Source organism: Lissotriton helveticus, chromosome 7, assembly GCF_964261635.1.
Source record: "Lissotriton helveticus chromosome 7, aLisHel1.1, whole genome shotgun sequence".
NCBI lineage: Eukaryota > Metazoa > Chordata > Amphibia > Caudata > Salamandridae > Lissotriton > Lissotriton helveticus.
In genome coordinates, this window is record NC_136068.1 from 1,323,764,281 (window position 1) to 1,323,780,421 (window position 16,141).

The 16,141-nt window shown below is 43.5% G+C and overlaps 1 protein-coding gene across 8 annotated transcripts in view; it reads right to left on the reverse strand.

Annotated features, from left to right (window-relative positions):
- The window catches only part of TNRC6C (trinucleotide repeat containing adaptor 6C), a 992,178-nt gene that overhangs the window by 651,429 nt on the left and 324,608 nt on the right, over positions 1 to 16,141 (reverse strand). For all 8 annotated transcript variants that reach the window (XM_078654625.1, XM_078654629.1, XM_078654624.1 and 5 more), the window contains exon 5: positions 9,918 to 12,539. In XM_078654625.1, coding sequence (XP_078510751.1) covers positions 9,918 to 12,539 — 2,622 coding nt within the window. The remainder of the gene's footprint in view (positions 1 to 9,917; positions 12,540 to 16,141) is intronic.

Below are 16,141 nucleotides of genomic sequence, written 5' to 3' on the forward strand. Positions count from 1 at the left end.
GGCTCGCCATTTAACTCTGCCGATCTCCATTCAGCCCTGCAGCTCCTCTTCACTGGGGGCTCTTTTCCTGTGTCATTGCAAAGCTTTGTCAATGTTCGCCAACATATTCACCTCAATTAAGACCTTCCAGAGTGCACTTAAGTGTGCCTGAACCAATAATCTGCTTCGGGTTGTGAGAGAAGTTCCATGAAACGTACTTAATCTGAAAAGGTTTTGCAATTCTTCTCAGGTCTGCACTTCCATTAGCTAGAGGTCTAGTGTTTACAAACTGCAAAGTCAGTATATTTGTAACATTTCTGACATTTCGATATTTATAAACGGAACAGGGTCCTGTGCTTATCAAGTGTGCAACGGCTAAAACCTTGAATATTATTAGTGTAATGTGGCTTGTTACTACCCTTTTCTCATGAATAGAAATAAGTACGGACTTACTCTTCAGTGAGGCACTCTTATTCTCTTTTGGCTGCTGTGGTTTGTAGAGGGATGAATTACAAGGGAAGTCAAGTCTTAGCTGTTAATTTGTTGGTTTCCTACTTAACCCAGGATTATATTTTGGCTTGCACTCAGGCTGTTGCTTTTAGAGAGGCAATTTTTCTCCACAGGGTTCAAAGATATGTAGCATAGATAGTAAGGATGAAGCAGGAATTAGTGTCCCAGATTGGATAGAGATGATAATAGGACTTTGCAGTTCCTCGGAGAGATGATACAGTGGGACCAATTGTATTATAGCCAGCCAATGCACGGGAAAGGAGTAATTGTTAGTCAAGGACTGGGATGTGGTCTGTAAGACTGTAGACTCCTATACGAGAGTCAATTTTTATATGGCGTTTTTATCTATTAAAAGACATGGTATGGTTTTCATTTGAGTCTAGGCACCAAATTGGGCTAGCAGTATGAAAATAATGAAACATACAAATGTCCCAACTCCGGTTAAAAGCTGGAAGTAACGCAGAGCTCTGTTACTTTCCAGATAGGTTTGTGCTATACAAATACTGACACAAACATACAGAGGGAATTATTTTTCAGATTTTGAGTCAGTGCCGTATGGCATTAATTTTCGATGGAACAGAATCAAACTCATATATACATATTTTGTAATGGCTTTCAAATACTTGTTCCCTTTTTTTGACTGGGTGGGGAAGGTGCATAATGTGTAAACTTATCTCTTCGTAGCCACTTTTGTGACTTGTTAATCTTTCATTGAGTGGGCAGGGTACAGTTACAGCGTTCTGGTATCTGATTCTAAGATTTAGTAGAGTGTAGGAGATAGAGGGCACGATTGCAGGCTGTATGTGTTGAGGTCTAGCGCTAGCTATACAGAGAGAATTGAACTACTGGTAAAGAACTGTAAGAGTTTTACATTTGGAGTTTATTTGCTGGACACAGGGCTTGGTGGTGTAGTTATTCTTTTTATGTTTTAGTGGTGCAAACCACTATAGGCAAAAAGAACAAATTATGGACGGAGCTTTGAAACTTTTCAGACACCCCTAGTCACAGATCTGGGTTTAATCGATCATCGTTCTTTAGCTCACTTTGCTGTCCCAGTTCAGACCCAGCTATATGCAAATCAGTTTTGACCCTGTTCTTTATGGGAACAGTCCAGCCCGGACAGCAAAGCCAAGTCTTCCCTGGACCGGAAACAAGCATCCTGTGACCAGTTTCGGGCATCACTCCTCATCAGCCAGGCTAGTTTGAATCCAGGGGAACAGTGAGCAGAGAACCCATGTCTGGGTATACCCTTCTCACTTAGTACGACAAGTAAAAAGAGCAAATGGACGGAATGCTGAACCATTGGGCAACCTCAGAGCATTTTAATGATAGTGAGTTGCTAGGTCCTTTTTTTGGGGGGGTGGGGGGGGGGATCACAAACTTTGTTTGGGTGTTTTGTTGTCTAATTTTTCTAATGTAGTCTTGACTTCTGTTTTGTCTCGTTTTTTGCCTGTTTGGTATTGGTCTCATTCTAAGCTTTCTTTGATAAGTTTATAAGTTTCCTGATTTGTATTGAGGGTGGTGATTTCTGGGTTTCGTTTGGAATGGTTTAAAAAAATTATTTGTTTAATAATGATGGTATGATTATTAACTCACCCTCTGAAGAGAGTTACATGGTGTAAGTTGTGCTCCTTAAAGTCATAGTTGTGTTAAAGTTTAGAAATGATTCTTTGTGATATTCAGTTTGGGGAAGAACCAGATTTTACTCGAGTCATACGAATATTATTTGGCAGGTCATTTCAAAGTTGTGTTGCTTTCACTGAAAAAGTGTTTTCTCAAATTGGTCCTTTTTAGGTCTCGCCTGTCGATGCGCATGCGCATCGAGCAAGCGAGACTATAGGGGCTCATCGACTCTTTATCTAACTTGCAAGGAATCGTGGCGATTCCTTGCAGTGCCCGTGACTTTTAAGCTCAATGCGCATGTGCATTGAGCTTAAAAGCGCGTGCACAGCCGCCCGCATTCCTCCGACACCTTTGAAGTGAAGCTTAGCTTCACTTCAAAGGCCCGGCTTGTTCACACCCACATGCCGCTCTGCCCCGCTCCGCCCCCTCCCCTGAGTCATCCTGCCTGCCCCTTCCCGCCGTGTCTTTCACTTGTTTGTAAAGATCAGCCCTGCTCATATCATAGATTACACACACGCAATTCCACAAGCATAGTTTTCCATGAACTTTAATTTGATAAGGATTGCAGAGGGTGTAATCTTTATTAAAACTCATATAACACATCTGAAGGCACGCAGCGTTGCAAAACCTCACTCAGCTGGTAAATCAGCATATTAGTTGGATTTTTTCTGCTTTGCGGGGTTATTGCTTAATGGAGCGTCCACCTTTTGTATGTGCCTAGGTTCTTCCGGAAGCCTCTGCGCCGTTCAGTGAGTACTTGGCATGCCCGCGCAGCTTTTGCTTTGAGTTGTAGGTTTTGCAAAAGGAGCTGGTAGCACTGGGTGCTTGTATCTCATTGCGTGTCTACACCAGGCTGAGCGCAATTTACTGGCAATCTTTCCGGGCTGGGCTGCACACCTTTGCCGCAGGTCTACGCTTGCCTCTGTGCTGTTCTCTATGGGTTAGCACTGGACTCGGCCACTCCTGGAAATGTGACAGTCCTGCATCTTTGTAGCCACTGTATCCTATAATGCTACAGGGAACAGCTTCATGCCCACCCACACCGCTCTGTGTGCTTCTCTTAAAACAATCTGCATCCCTCTGTTATAGGGAGCGGCACGAGCCACCGCATAGAAGAGAAAGTCAGTGGGTTTTAAGTAATATTTGGTATTTCATATAATATGTGCAACCCTCTGCTCTTCGTAATCTTCGGGGAATAGGCAGGTGTATAATTGGCAGTAATCTCCGGAATACGCAACCCCTGACCTTCGGTCGTCTTCGGAAAATAAACTCCTCCCTCGCCTGACCAGCTAGAAGCAGCAGATCTCTGAGATTAGTTACTTGTCGAGCATTATCGTTCTTATCTTTAGCATTTTTTATGCTTTTTTGACTCTTTTAATTCCCGTTTCTAAATCCTTTAAACACAACATTACGAATATGTATATACTGTTGGATGACGGCGTAAGAAATGCGGAAATTGCAAGCAATACCCAGCACCGTCAGAATCTCAGCACATACGCGTACAAAGGCGCACACTCGCCTACAAACTGCACACAGCTGCACGCGTACACCAGCTGCATGCTCACCCCTCAAGGTACTCACAGCACATATTCAACCTTCGCCCTCATCCATCCATTCATACAAGGTGGACGCATGAATACATACTTCCAGGCACACTCCTGGAAGATGCATAGATGCGTGTGCACCCACTCTGGCTTCCTCTGCCAGCCCCGCCTCCCTCGGCATCCTTCCTCCCAATCTCTGGCTCCCTCCATCCTCTCACCTCACTGTGCCCTTTCCCTCCCCAGCCCCTCCTCTCTGCCGCTTTGATGTTCTCCGTGAGCCGCATGGCCTCTGAGAACATCAAAGCAGCCGCCAAATGCTGATCATTTGTCACCCCCTCCCTTCCTACTGGCATTCCCCCCTCCCTTCTCGCCCAGTCCTTGCTTTCTGTCCTCTTTCCACTCAATTTATTTTTCCTCTCACTCCATTCTCGCTTGTTCATAAAGGGTACTCTGCCAATGGACTTTCCATCGAATCCTTAGAGAGTCGTGAGTGCAGACCTCATGTGCCTTAATATTGGGAAGTTCCGAGACTATACGTGCTTTGTTTCAGAACGCTGATACGCCTTCTTTTTAAGTCATCAAAAAACTCTTGCACCATTTGTTGGGCACAGCGTATATAGTACTGCAAAGTATTATTATTTTAAAAACGCAGTCTCATCAGAAGTCTCAAATGAAAAGTTCCCTCCCCTGTCACCAAATGGTAATTCTCTCAATTGTAATCTACTTCGTGTTTATGTCGGGAAAGTTTAGCGACAGCAGTGAAGCTGAGGTGGAATTCTGAGATAAACCATCATTCGGGTCAAGTGAGCCGGTGTATTAAGCTAAGGTATCCTTACATTCAACCACTTCCTGCACAAGCGACACATTACCCATGAGGTCAGAGCAAACAACGTCTGCTTTTTTTTCACCCTCTGTTTGCAGTCACTTACAGAAAACTAAAGCTGCATTCCTTGTGTCCAAAATGTGCTTTGCGCTTCTCCCTTCATTACGAGTGAGACCATTTCAAGAAGATAATAACAATTGGCTTAATATGCATATGTTTTTCATCTGTAGGGGAGGTGTAGCTGTGCTCTGCTTTCGATGCTGTTTCTGTAGGCACCGTTGTTGAGACGAGAAGTGTTTTATATGCGTGCATGATAATGCAGGGCCTTTTATAACGACCAAGATTCCAGAGTCGCATTGTTCTTACTAATTCATTTTTTACAGCAATTTGCTGACGTACTGCCACTTGTAAGTAAGTTAAGCAACTAGAGACCTACAAAAACACAGAAAACAGAAGCAGAAATGTAGTCGGCACACTAAATTATGCGCCTTGGTCGTATAAACTTGCTTATCTAGTCTATGCAACCTATGCTACCTGGAGGAAACTCCTGGTTTGCAAAGATGTATAGAGAGGCGCTATAGTGACAAGTGAATTCTAGCCTGTCCATGCCCTAACTACTGCTTTAACTTAAATACAATATTCTCTAGCACATTGGTTGTCCAACAGTTCGTATATGTTCTGATTATCCGTAATGGATATATACATAGAGGGTTTATACTGGCTAACTGTGCATTGCAGTCTGTTAATGCCATTAAGGTATTGATATGACGTAAGAAACAATCTGACGAGGTAAACAATGAGGCCTACGAAAGTGGTGTGTAAATATCACTAGAGGCCTAAGATGGCATTCATGGACGATAACACAGCCTTATATATTATTAGTAAGACATGTAAAAAAATATGGGATGAAGTATGGACTACAGTATAAGGATATTGCAAATCGCCAAGGAATTCCCTCATTACAAAGAGGAACTTGGGCTAAAGCAGTGCTCTTTCTGAAAAGTCACAACCCAAACCCTATTTTAAATCCTCATTGCCATGCTCTTCTTTATAAAGAGACACCACTGCAGCATATAAATAAGTATAAAATGTATGCTGTGAAAATAAAGCCAATGCCAATATGCACGTTATAAATAGCTGGAAACTATACTTTAAACAATTTAATGTAAGGCACTTTGAAAAGAAGGTGCAAGTCCACGTGTGGTAAACTGCAAAATTCTTAGTTCTTGTAATGACTTCAGCAGTGCAATAGAGTGCCATAAAAGTCACCTTGTGAACCAATAACTATTTTTTTTTAAAAGAGACCAGAACAAAGCTGGAATGCTAGTTACACCTTTAATTATTTAAACAACGGCCTGGCTTGCTAACCTTGCCTTTCAATCTGCCTGCTGGCAATGCGGCATCACAAGTGTAATACATTATTACAGTAAAGTAGCTATGCCAGATGAGTTGTGGTTATATGCCAAGTAAATAGAACACCAGTGCACTTCCAAGATAGTCACTTTGATCCCTTCGCTATTATAGCGTTTCACAGATAGTCCATATCCTTGATCAGAAGCCAATTCCACAAAACCAGAAGGTGTAGAAAATTCAAGCCTTTATTTTGCAAACGCTATGGTCCACAGCCGACACGCGTTTCGCCCCCTTCGGGCTTTCTCAAGGCTTTTGTAGTGTGATTATAAATCTCAGTTCCTGTATCTATATGAGGTTATTAAAGTGCTACTGTTGTATCCTTATCCAGTTAATCTTAGCCTGAACAGTCGTTATGTTATTGCAGGATCCTTTTGTTCATATCAAATACGTAGTGTGGCGAATCAATCTTCCCAAAAGCAATCTCAGTGTGCAGCCATGCTACGTTCTACAACCTCAGCATAAACAAAGATCCGCTTTGAACACCGTCCCTGCAATCTACCACCACCACGTCCACGTCCATCACCACCCCGTCCACCACCACATCCACCACCACCATGTCCACTACATCCACCACATCCACCACCACCACACCCACCTCCACCACCACCACGTCCACCACCATGTCCACCACCACCACCATGTCCACCACCACCACCATGTCCACCACCATGTCCACCACCACCATGTCCACCACCACCACATTCACCACATCGACCACCACTTTGTCCACCACCACTTTGTCCACCACCATGTCGCCCACCACCATGTCGCCCACCACCATGTCGCCCACCACCATGTCGCCCACCACCATGTCGCCCACCACCATGTCGCCCACCAAGTCCACCACCATGTCGCCCACCAAGTCCACCACCATGTCGCCCACCAAGTCCACCACCATGTCGCCCACCAAGTCCACCACCAACACCACAATCCACCACCACCACATCCACCACCACGTCCACCACCACGTCCACCACCACGTCCACCACCACGTCCACCACCACCACATCCACCACCTCGTCCACCACCACCACGTCCACCACCAACACGTCCACCACGTCCACCACCACCACGTCCACCACCACCACGTCCACCACCAACACCACAATCTACCACCACCAACACCACAATCTACCACCACCACATCCACATCCACCACCACCAACACGTCCACCACCACCACGTCCACCACCACCACGTCCACCACCACCACGTCCACCACCAACACGTCCACCACCAACACGTCCACCACCACCATGTCCACCACCAACACGTCCACCACCACCACGTCCACCACCACCACGTCCACCACCAACACCACAATCTACCACCACCAACACCACAATCTACCACCACCACATCCACCACCTCCGCAGCCACCACCACCAACACGTCCACCACCACCACATCCACCATCAACACATCCACCGCATCCACCACCACATCCACCATCACCACCACATCCACCACCACATCCACCTCCACATCCACCATGACATCCACCGCCACATTCACCACCGCATCCACCACTGCATCCACCACCACATCCACCACCACCACATCCACCGCATCCACCACCACCACAACCACACCCACCACCACCACATCCACCACCATATCCACCACATCCACCACCACATCCACCGCATCCACCACCACCACATCCACCACATCCTCCACCTCCGCATCCACCACCACATCCACCACCACATCCACCACCACATCCACCACCAACACATCCACCACCACATCCCACCACATCCACCGCATCCACATCCACCACCACATCCACCACCACATCCACCACCACATCCACCACCACATCCACCACCACATCCACCACCACCACATCCACCACCACATCCACCACCACATCCACCATCACCTCCACATTCAATCGCTGACACACACAGCACGTTCCCATCTAATTGTGTGTATACAGTACAACATATTATATCCTATGTCTTCATTAACAATATAGTGTATCTGTACTGAATATATATCCAGCATTTCAGACTGCATTTCAGAGCTTTTAAAAATGTTTATGGCTTTTTTTTTTTGAAATTCTTTAGCATTGGCTACAGGAAACAAAAATGCTAAAGATTTACAAAAAAAACCCATAAACAATTCTAAAAGCACTAACTCTAATGCTGCGAGACCTATTGCATTTTCAATGCTTGTTTAAATAATGGATGGAGAGCTGTAATCTGACTGAGGGTCTGATTTTGTGTTAGCTACTTTCGGGTAAGCCTGACTTGTAGACATCCAGCTACTTCATTTATTGACTCAGACTCAGTATTTTCTTTTATCTTCAAATTGAGGGTTTCTTGCCATTTACCAGACCAGGCTGAAACTAATTTGAACATAACTGTACACAGTGGACATTGCTTAGGAATATCCTGCCTGGGTTTAAAACTCCACTACTACTTAAACTCTCCCAACCAAACAAAATATGCGGCACCAAAGAGAAGGAAGCGCAGAGTGGGCAACAAAGGGCAGATGCAAAGCTGGGCACTGGTGAAGGAGAAAGGCCAGAGTCACCATAAAGGTACTTACTGTCACATCCTGACCTCTTGCCTATGATTATCCTTATCAAAAGTTCCACAAAAACAATAACTGAAGAGTAAGCACAGCAAGTACCAGCCATATTGAGGCCATAGAGGTGATAAGCACAGTGGGAAATTCAACAAATTCAAACTCAGTGGTAAAAATATGATCCCGTTTTATTGCTTCCACTTGTCACTAACCAGATCAAAGCAAGAGAACTTTGGCACCTCTGCTCCAGCTGACTAACTTCTCCAATAATCTCTCAGACCTCACACAGATAACATTCTGTATGTCACATTACAAATGACTTCCTGACATTCTTAGCAACATTACGGAACACTCAACCATAACATACCGATACATCGCCTGTCCAAAACAAAAACAAAGAATAAATAATCCAGGAAAAATGCATGAGGTCTTTAGTGCCAAGAACATGCAATGTGGATGGTACTAAAAACTATATATCTAGAAAATAGACCCTTGCTACTTTTACTCAGGTTGAATGAGTTTGGATTCTCTCTGGAGAAGAGGACATGCAGCTCCAAGCTAGATTCACACAAGTGTTAAGAAGCCTTAATCTGGTGCAGTATTAGCATTGGGAAGAGGTTTTACACCCTCCTGGCAAATCAGATGGAGCAACGGTAAGAGACAGATTTTAAATAAAGAAATAAGTGGCAAAAGAGCAAAACCATGAGGAACTTCACACTTAATAGGAAAGAATGAGGAAATATAGGTATGAAGGTTCATACATTGGGCCCTATCCTAAAGAAAGTAGCTGAGCCAACAGAGTTCCAAGAAGGTAGTGATCACCCAAGTCTAAATCCACCGAGAGATCTAGCATAGTAAACAGTCAGAATGAGGAGAAAAGCAAGTTGTCCCACACAATACCAAAGTCTAAACCCAGACTGAAGGTGGTCCAAGAAGTAAAGGTAGCAGAAGGCTGTACTTAATTTCTCTGCAGGAACCTCTTCCAGGGCACTGGCATCTAATAATTCAACTTCCGCCATGAGTTTTGAGAAGACTGTTCTTCATTTTAATGCTAGAACCTTTTTTCGAGCACTGGCACCCAATAACAATTCAAACTCTGCCAGGAATTCTTGAGATACTTCTTAGGATCCTGGGCTATAACAGCGAATGGACTGGAGAAGAAGTAAGACCAGTGCATTTTTCAAAAGTAAGAGAATCAATAATTTGTGGCTGACTGACCCTAGACATGATGAAAATTAAGGTCAAGTGGACTTACAGCTAGCTGAAATGATGTAAATAGTGACCCCTGGGAAGGAAACCACTATCCATTCTTACTGTTGGATTTAGTACTTCAACAGACTTTACCGCATCGTTTATATACATATCTATACATACAGAAAAACATTTTATATTTTTAAACACCCAGACTATTTCACTGTCTCCCGTGTCCTCAAAAACACAAAAACAATAATATTCTCAAAATATTTCTAGTGAAAAAAGGATGCTCCTACCTGGACCAAGAAGTGGGGAACGATTTCTCTGGGCACTTGACTGGTGAGCTGGCTGAGGCTCAACCATATTTGAGTTACTAGTGGTGGTAGTGGTGGCAGCTGTAGAGCCGTTCTGACTAGCTGGTTTGTTTCTATCCCACAAATTAACAGTTTTCTTATTGTAGTTATGAGGATCACCCCAGGCGGAAGTACCATCATCAATTTCCATCTTGCGTCGCATGGAGGGTGGTGACGGCTCCTCCCAACCAGTGGCCTCACAGTTGCTTTCCTTATGTTTGGCCGAGAGAGGTACAGTTACTGGTGCTGGCACTGGAACAGGCACAGGTGGTACTGGACCTGGTCCACCCACCCATCCGGACCCGGTCTGTTTAACAGATGAAGCTCCACCCCAGCCACTTGCACTGTTGTCCTGTGGCTTATTGGCCCAGTTCTGCTGAGGAAGAGGTTTTAATGATTCTCCCCAACTTGTACCTGGATTAGCCTTGGTGTTTGTGCTGTTCCCCCACCCACTAGTCCCAGACCTTGCTGTAGTATCGTTCCAACCAGGTCCAGACCTGTGGTCATTATCCCACCCAGGACTATTCTTCTTTCCATCTCCAATGTGCCCTGAGAGGCCTGAAGATTCTGCCCAGTCTCCCCCTCCTGAAGTCCAGCCTGGGCTTGATTTCTGCCCATCTCCCCAATTTTGAGATTTGGGCTTTTGAGGCTCACCCCAGGCAGGTGACTTGTCCTCCTGATTTGCAGGCCCACTCCAAGCGTGGACGCTTTTGGCAGCAGCAGCATTAACAGAAGTAGAGCTAGCAGAATCACCCCAACCCCCTTGGCCATTCGACAGTTTGTTATTTTCTCCCCAGCCTGTGTTTGCTGGAATTGAAGCAGCAGGTGGGGAGCTAACCCACCCAGATACTGAAGAGGTATTTGTACTGTTCACGATGGACCCTTCACTCTTCCCCCCTGAGTTTGAAGGCTGAGGAGTTGTACCACTCCAAGCATCTGTCCCACCATCGTTCTTTCGCTCAGCCCGTGCTGCTTCATTAAAGTCCCAGGCAATGTTCTGCTTAACAGGAGTCTGACCCCATCCAGTATTAGACAGGACTCTAGGATCAAGGTCCTGTCGTGGCATCTGGATTTGTCCTGGGTCGATTATCCCGTTCTCTCCACGTCGCCCATCACTAGCTCCTCCCGGTCCATTGATTCCTTCATTTTGATTTCCAGCACTACCATTGCTCCCATCGCTAGTTGTGGTGCCGGTAGCTGCAGCTTTGGCCCAAGAGTTCCTTTGATCATTGGCAGGATGCTGACAGCTAATACTTGGGCTATCCCACCCTGTCGATCCTTTCCCATTGATGTCACTGTTGGAATGATGGTTTGGGGGTTTGCCCCATTCACCATTCACACCATTGGTGGTGTTACGACCAGCATTACTCCATGCTGCAGAATGCATACATCCAACATTACCCCCTCCCCTTCCCCAGGCAAGTGCTCCAGGACCAGCAGATAGCCCAGAATCCCATACACTGACACCATTTCCCTCTTTCTGTACAGCATTGCTGGATCCATTATGTTTAGCACTTAGTGCAGAGTTCACAGTGTCTCCATTCCCCTGACTGAACCCAGAATTGCTGCTTAATGTGGCAGAACTACCTTGGGACATTCCCCACACTGAGCCACACATACCATCATCACTGCCCCCACTCACTTGAGAAACTGATGACCCATTAGCACCAGAAAGGCTTTTTATGTGGGGCTGGATGATGGACCCCATACCAACAGCCATCCCCCAATTGGGCAGTCCATTTGTCTGCATTGCATTAATAGGGTTTGGTGAAGAGCTCAAGGGGCTAGTGCTATTTGGTCCATCAGTGTTAAGGTTCTGAGGTTGTACGCTGAAAGACACATTCTGAGAAGTGGACGTTTGTGGTTCTGTGCTCTCTTGCGGCAGCAAACTTCCCCACGCACTCATACTGCCACCTGGGTTCCCATTTTGGTTCCCCATGGTCTGACCAATGGCACTGACTGGACTGCCAATACTGGGAGGATTGGCTCCTCCCACAGTTCCATCATGCCCAAGCACAGGCCAGGCAGCAGGGTTGGCATTAGGGTTAAGGTTAAGATTAATGCCAGCATTGGAGGTGGAAGCACCCCAGCAGTTCTGACTTCTACCATCCCCAATCATGTTGTCCATCTTTCCATCTCCGTTACTGGCAGAGCAGTGGGAAAGTCCAGGGTTGGAGCCTGGGGCCACGCCCCATCCCCTGGCTGAGTTTCCATTGCCATTCGCTCCACATGCTCCAAGGGCATTCTGGTTAGAAGTGCTTTGGACGAGTGCTCCATTGATTCCATTATTGCCATTGGTTTTCTTTGTATGTCCAGTGAAGTTGCCTTGGGCACTCCCTGTAGCCATGCTACTATTCTCCGACCCACAGTTAGAGGCAGCTTCAGTGTCTGTAGTACATTCCGAGGCAGGTACAGTCTCAGTTCCTGTAATGGAAGGCCACGCCTCCTTATCAGTCCGGTCTATTATCACTTTATCCCAGCTGCAATTGGCTTCACCTCGGAAAGTGGACTGCTGACCCCATTGGGAACTGTCATAGTGGTCTCCAAGTCCACTGTGCCCAAGATCTGAAATAAGGCAAAAACAGATTATCTCAAAACAAATGTAATATTAAATATAAAACAGTTTCTCGGAAACAGAAGTACTCCCTATATGCTGGAACTATTACTCAAACTCAGTGTATTATGGTTATCAGAAAATAGATGGAGAAACAACAGAGCACTGCACGTATGCTTTCTGACTATGAATAAGTCATGTTTATTTACCATTTTCGGCAAAACCAATGTCTCGGTCTCCTTGACACTATTTCCTTTGAAAACCAAATGTTTAATTGAGGAAGGAAAAATGCACCCGTCTTTGTTATATCAGTGATGCAGTCTTAGATGCATTTAAATATGGTAACAAGAAAAGGTTACTACACTCATGTTCTCTATAGAATTTTGTTATTTCTGAGCTTCTTTTGTCACAATTGTTCACCTAAATAATAAAAAAGAAGCAGGATTAACTCGGGAGAAGGAATTCCAAAGCACTAAATCCTATTTTCTCTTCTAGAATGCAGTTCACTTCAATGTACTGATATGGTCCAACAACTTAGAAACACTCAGCAAGAGCATTAAACAAATAACGGAATAAGTGTTTCAAAAATATATACACAAGTAATATTTAAAAGATGTAAGCAAAAACGGAAACACAATTACCGTGATAGCTTTACAAGTCTGGTTGCCACAAGAAAACGGAAATGTTGTAAACTTGCTTATAGTTATGTACTGGGTTCGCTGGTTACATTACCACAACTGATTTCCTTATATGAATGCTCCATGTGAAGGAGTACTGTGTGAGCAAGACCGAGATCCATTACTAATCTTCTGTATCCAGCAATAGTGTCATAACTTGAATTATCTATGGCCTACCCATGAGGGCTAGGTTAACACAAAAAGATAACGTGAGTCCTGAAACTCAGTGGACATCTTCAGAAATCCCTCATTAAATATTCGCTCAAACTCCTTAACAGATAACTTGTGACACAGAATGATGTACCTACAACTGTCTTTTTGTCTTATTGTTAAATCTTTTGTTAATACGATACAAAAATTAAGCAAGAGCATGGAACAAATAGTAATCACAGCTGGTCTTAGCTCCTTCATCTTATAGTACATACATAAAAGTGTGGGGATTCCCTCGCACAATACAAATATATTAAAATGCAGGAGTAGTGCGAAACGATCATTCAGTTCCTCACCAGTATATTTCGCAGCTTGACGACCTTTGCCGTCCAGAAGGGTGCAATTAGCACCAAGTAGACCTGTTGGTTATATCTATTCTTGTACATTGCATAGGTTCTTCCCATGTCTTACACATGCATGGAAGTCCCCACCCTAATACAACTGATCCAGTAGATCCACCCAGATCTGCAAATGTTCAATCAAGTCTTCATCCCCATTTGGCTAGTTTAATATTTTTTCCCTTTTTAAACAGAAAACTATCATTTCATTTAAATGGGAGAAATTTTAAATGAAGGATATTTCTATTAAACATTAAGTCTTAATGTATTTTTCCACTTTCTGTTTAGCCAATTACGTTGCAATGTTTTATGGAGCATGTATCTTCACTTTTTTAAAGTCCTCCCATTTAAATAAATGGCTGTATTTTTCGGTTATAAATACGGCACCATGATTACCGGCCACTGGGAGCAAGATGCCTGCTGTTTGTAAATGTGGCACTTTGGAAAGGGAGAACATGTAAATGATGAGGTTTATGGAATCCATGTAAACAAAGTTAACTCTTAAGTAGGGCTCCCGATTTTATGGTATTTATTTTTTGAACATTTCCATCTGTATTTAACCATATTTATTTTGTAACCATCTTATCAGTATTTATCCATATTTATTTTGTGTTCCATGAATAAATGAAGTTGTAAAATAGTATATTGCCACACTTATTCAAACTGATGAATGCACTCATACTTGGATGCCTGTTGGTTTTACCAAATTAGGCAGCTAAATCTAAAATAACAATACACCTGCTGTTAAATATTAGTGATATGCTATATATGCATGTTGGCATTTTGTTGTTTAAGGAAATCTCAACTTGTTTTTAACCCTCCATGCCATCTAACTGCTCAGCTGTTGGCTTGGAACTGATGAGGATAGTATGGAAAGTCACTCAAAAGAAGCCACATTTTCTGTATTTTTCCATTTTAAAAATAAATGTAACCAGGAAACACTTTTTTTCTGTCTGTATTTATCTGTAAAAATCTGTAAAAACAGAAAACTGGGAGCCTTACTCTTAAGTTTAGTTTTCTCCCATTTCTAAGTTTTGCCTTTAGAGACAGCAGACATCTTGCTCCCAGTAGCTGTTAGACACAGTACCATACTTATAGCTTAAAAATACAGCGATTATTTTCAGTAGGAGAAATTTATTGGGTGCAGAAAAAAAAACTGAAGAACATTTTTCTACATTGAAAATTTCTCCCATTAAAAATCTAACACTGCCAATTATGGTGAAAGTTATGGCCTGTGATACAAGTACATACAGTCAGTCCCCCACACATATATATCCCATTCATACGCACACATGTTGAAACATCCTCAAAGACCACGCTCTGACTCGCACATGGCAGCCCTGTCATAATGCCCCTATTCAAAATATTTAGTTCAAAACATAGTATCTGTGTCTATGGACATTCAGCTTTAATTCAATGAAACTGGGCGTGGAGCTGTCTGGAAACAATGCGAGGGTTGCTTGGCCTCCAGTAGCTCATGATGACTTTCACTAACCAGAATTAGCTCTCATTACAGAAAAGGTTGGAGACTCCCAGGCAAATATGTTATTTCACAGTCTTGCCTTTTTTCTTCATCACATATGAGAGCACCTTCAAATATGTGAGTTTTTAGCATGTCTGCTCTGCAAAAAACTTCTCTTAGAATTAGTAAACTTTGCTATTTGTATAATAAGAATCTAGCCTACATATAGGATACACATGACCCCATAAGTGATTAGTTCACTTATAGCATTGTCTTCAGGTAAGGGGCAGGAATGTTTCTATGTTATGTTAAGAAACTCTCACTTGTAATAACTATATTACTAATGCATGATGTGGTAGCGCACTGTCATTTACAGACAGCACATTTTCACCGGATATGCCAAAAAACATTCCCACCGACCTGCAGTTTTGCTGATAGAACTATAGTGTCATCACCAAGTGTTCTGATTTGTTTTGATCCTATTAAAATCTTTGCTTCAGTCAGATTTCAGAATTACAAAAAAGTGCTTTAGAAATTGAGGATTAAAAAAAATTGTACAGTACCTTTACAAGCTTTTGAAATGTGTGTTAGCACGAAAAAACTGGCATTCTACAGCCCTTCATTCCACAATCTCTGTACCCCAGCATGAGTGTCAGACAAATCACTTTACAAAATCCTCTAACTTTGCAATCAAAGAAAGAAAAGTAAACACCAATCTCCAGGATGATATAACCAATAATTTGTAAGATAAACTGACATTTCCCCTGTCTTTGAAAGCACAACAAATGTGACCAGATAAAAACAAGATTTTTTCAATCTTTATTGCTCATTCACTTTCTGAATGAACAGAACACCTGTTCTTTGCCAGCTACAGCTCCTCTCACCAGAATGGGCCAGATAATATTTTACACCTTAGCGGGGATTGA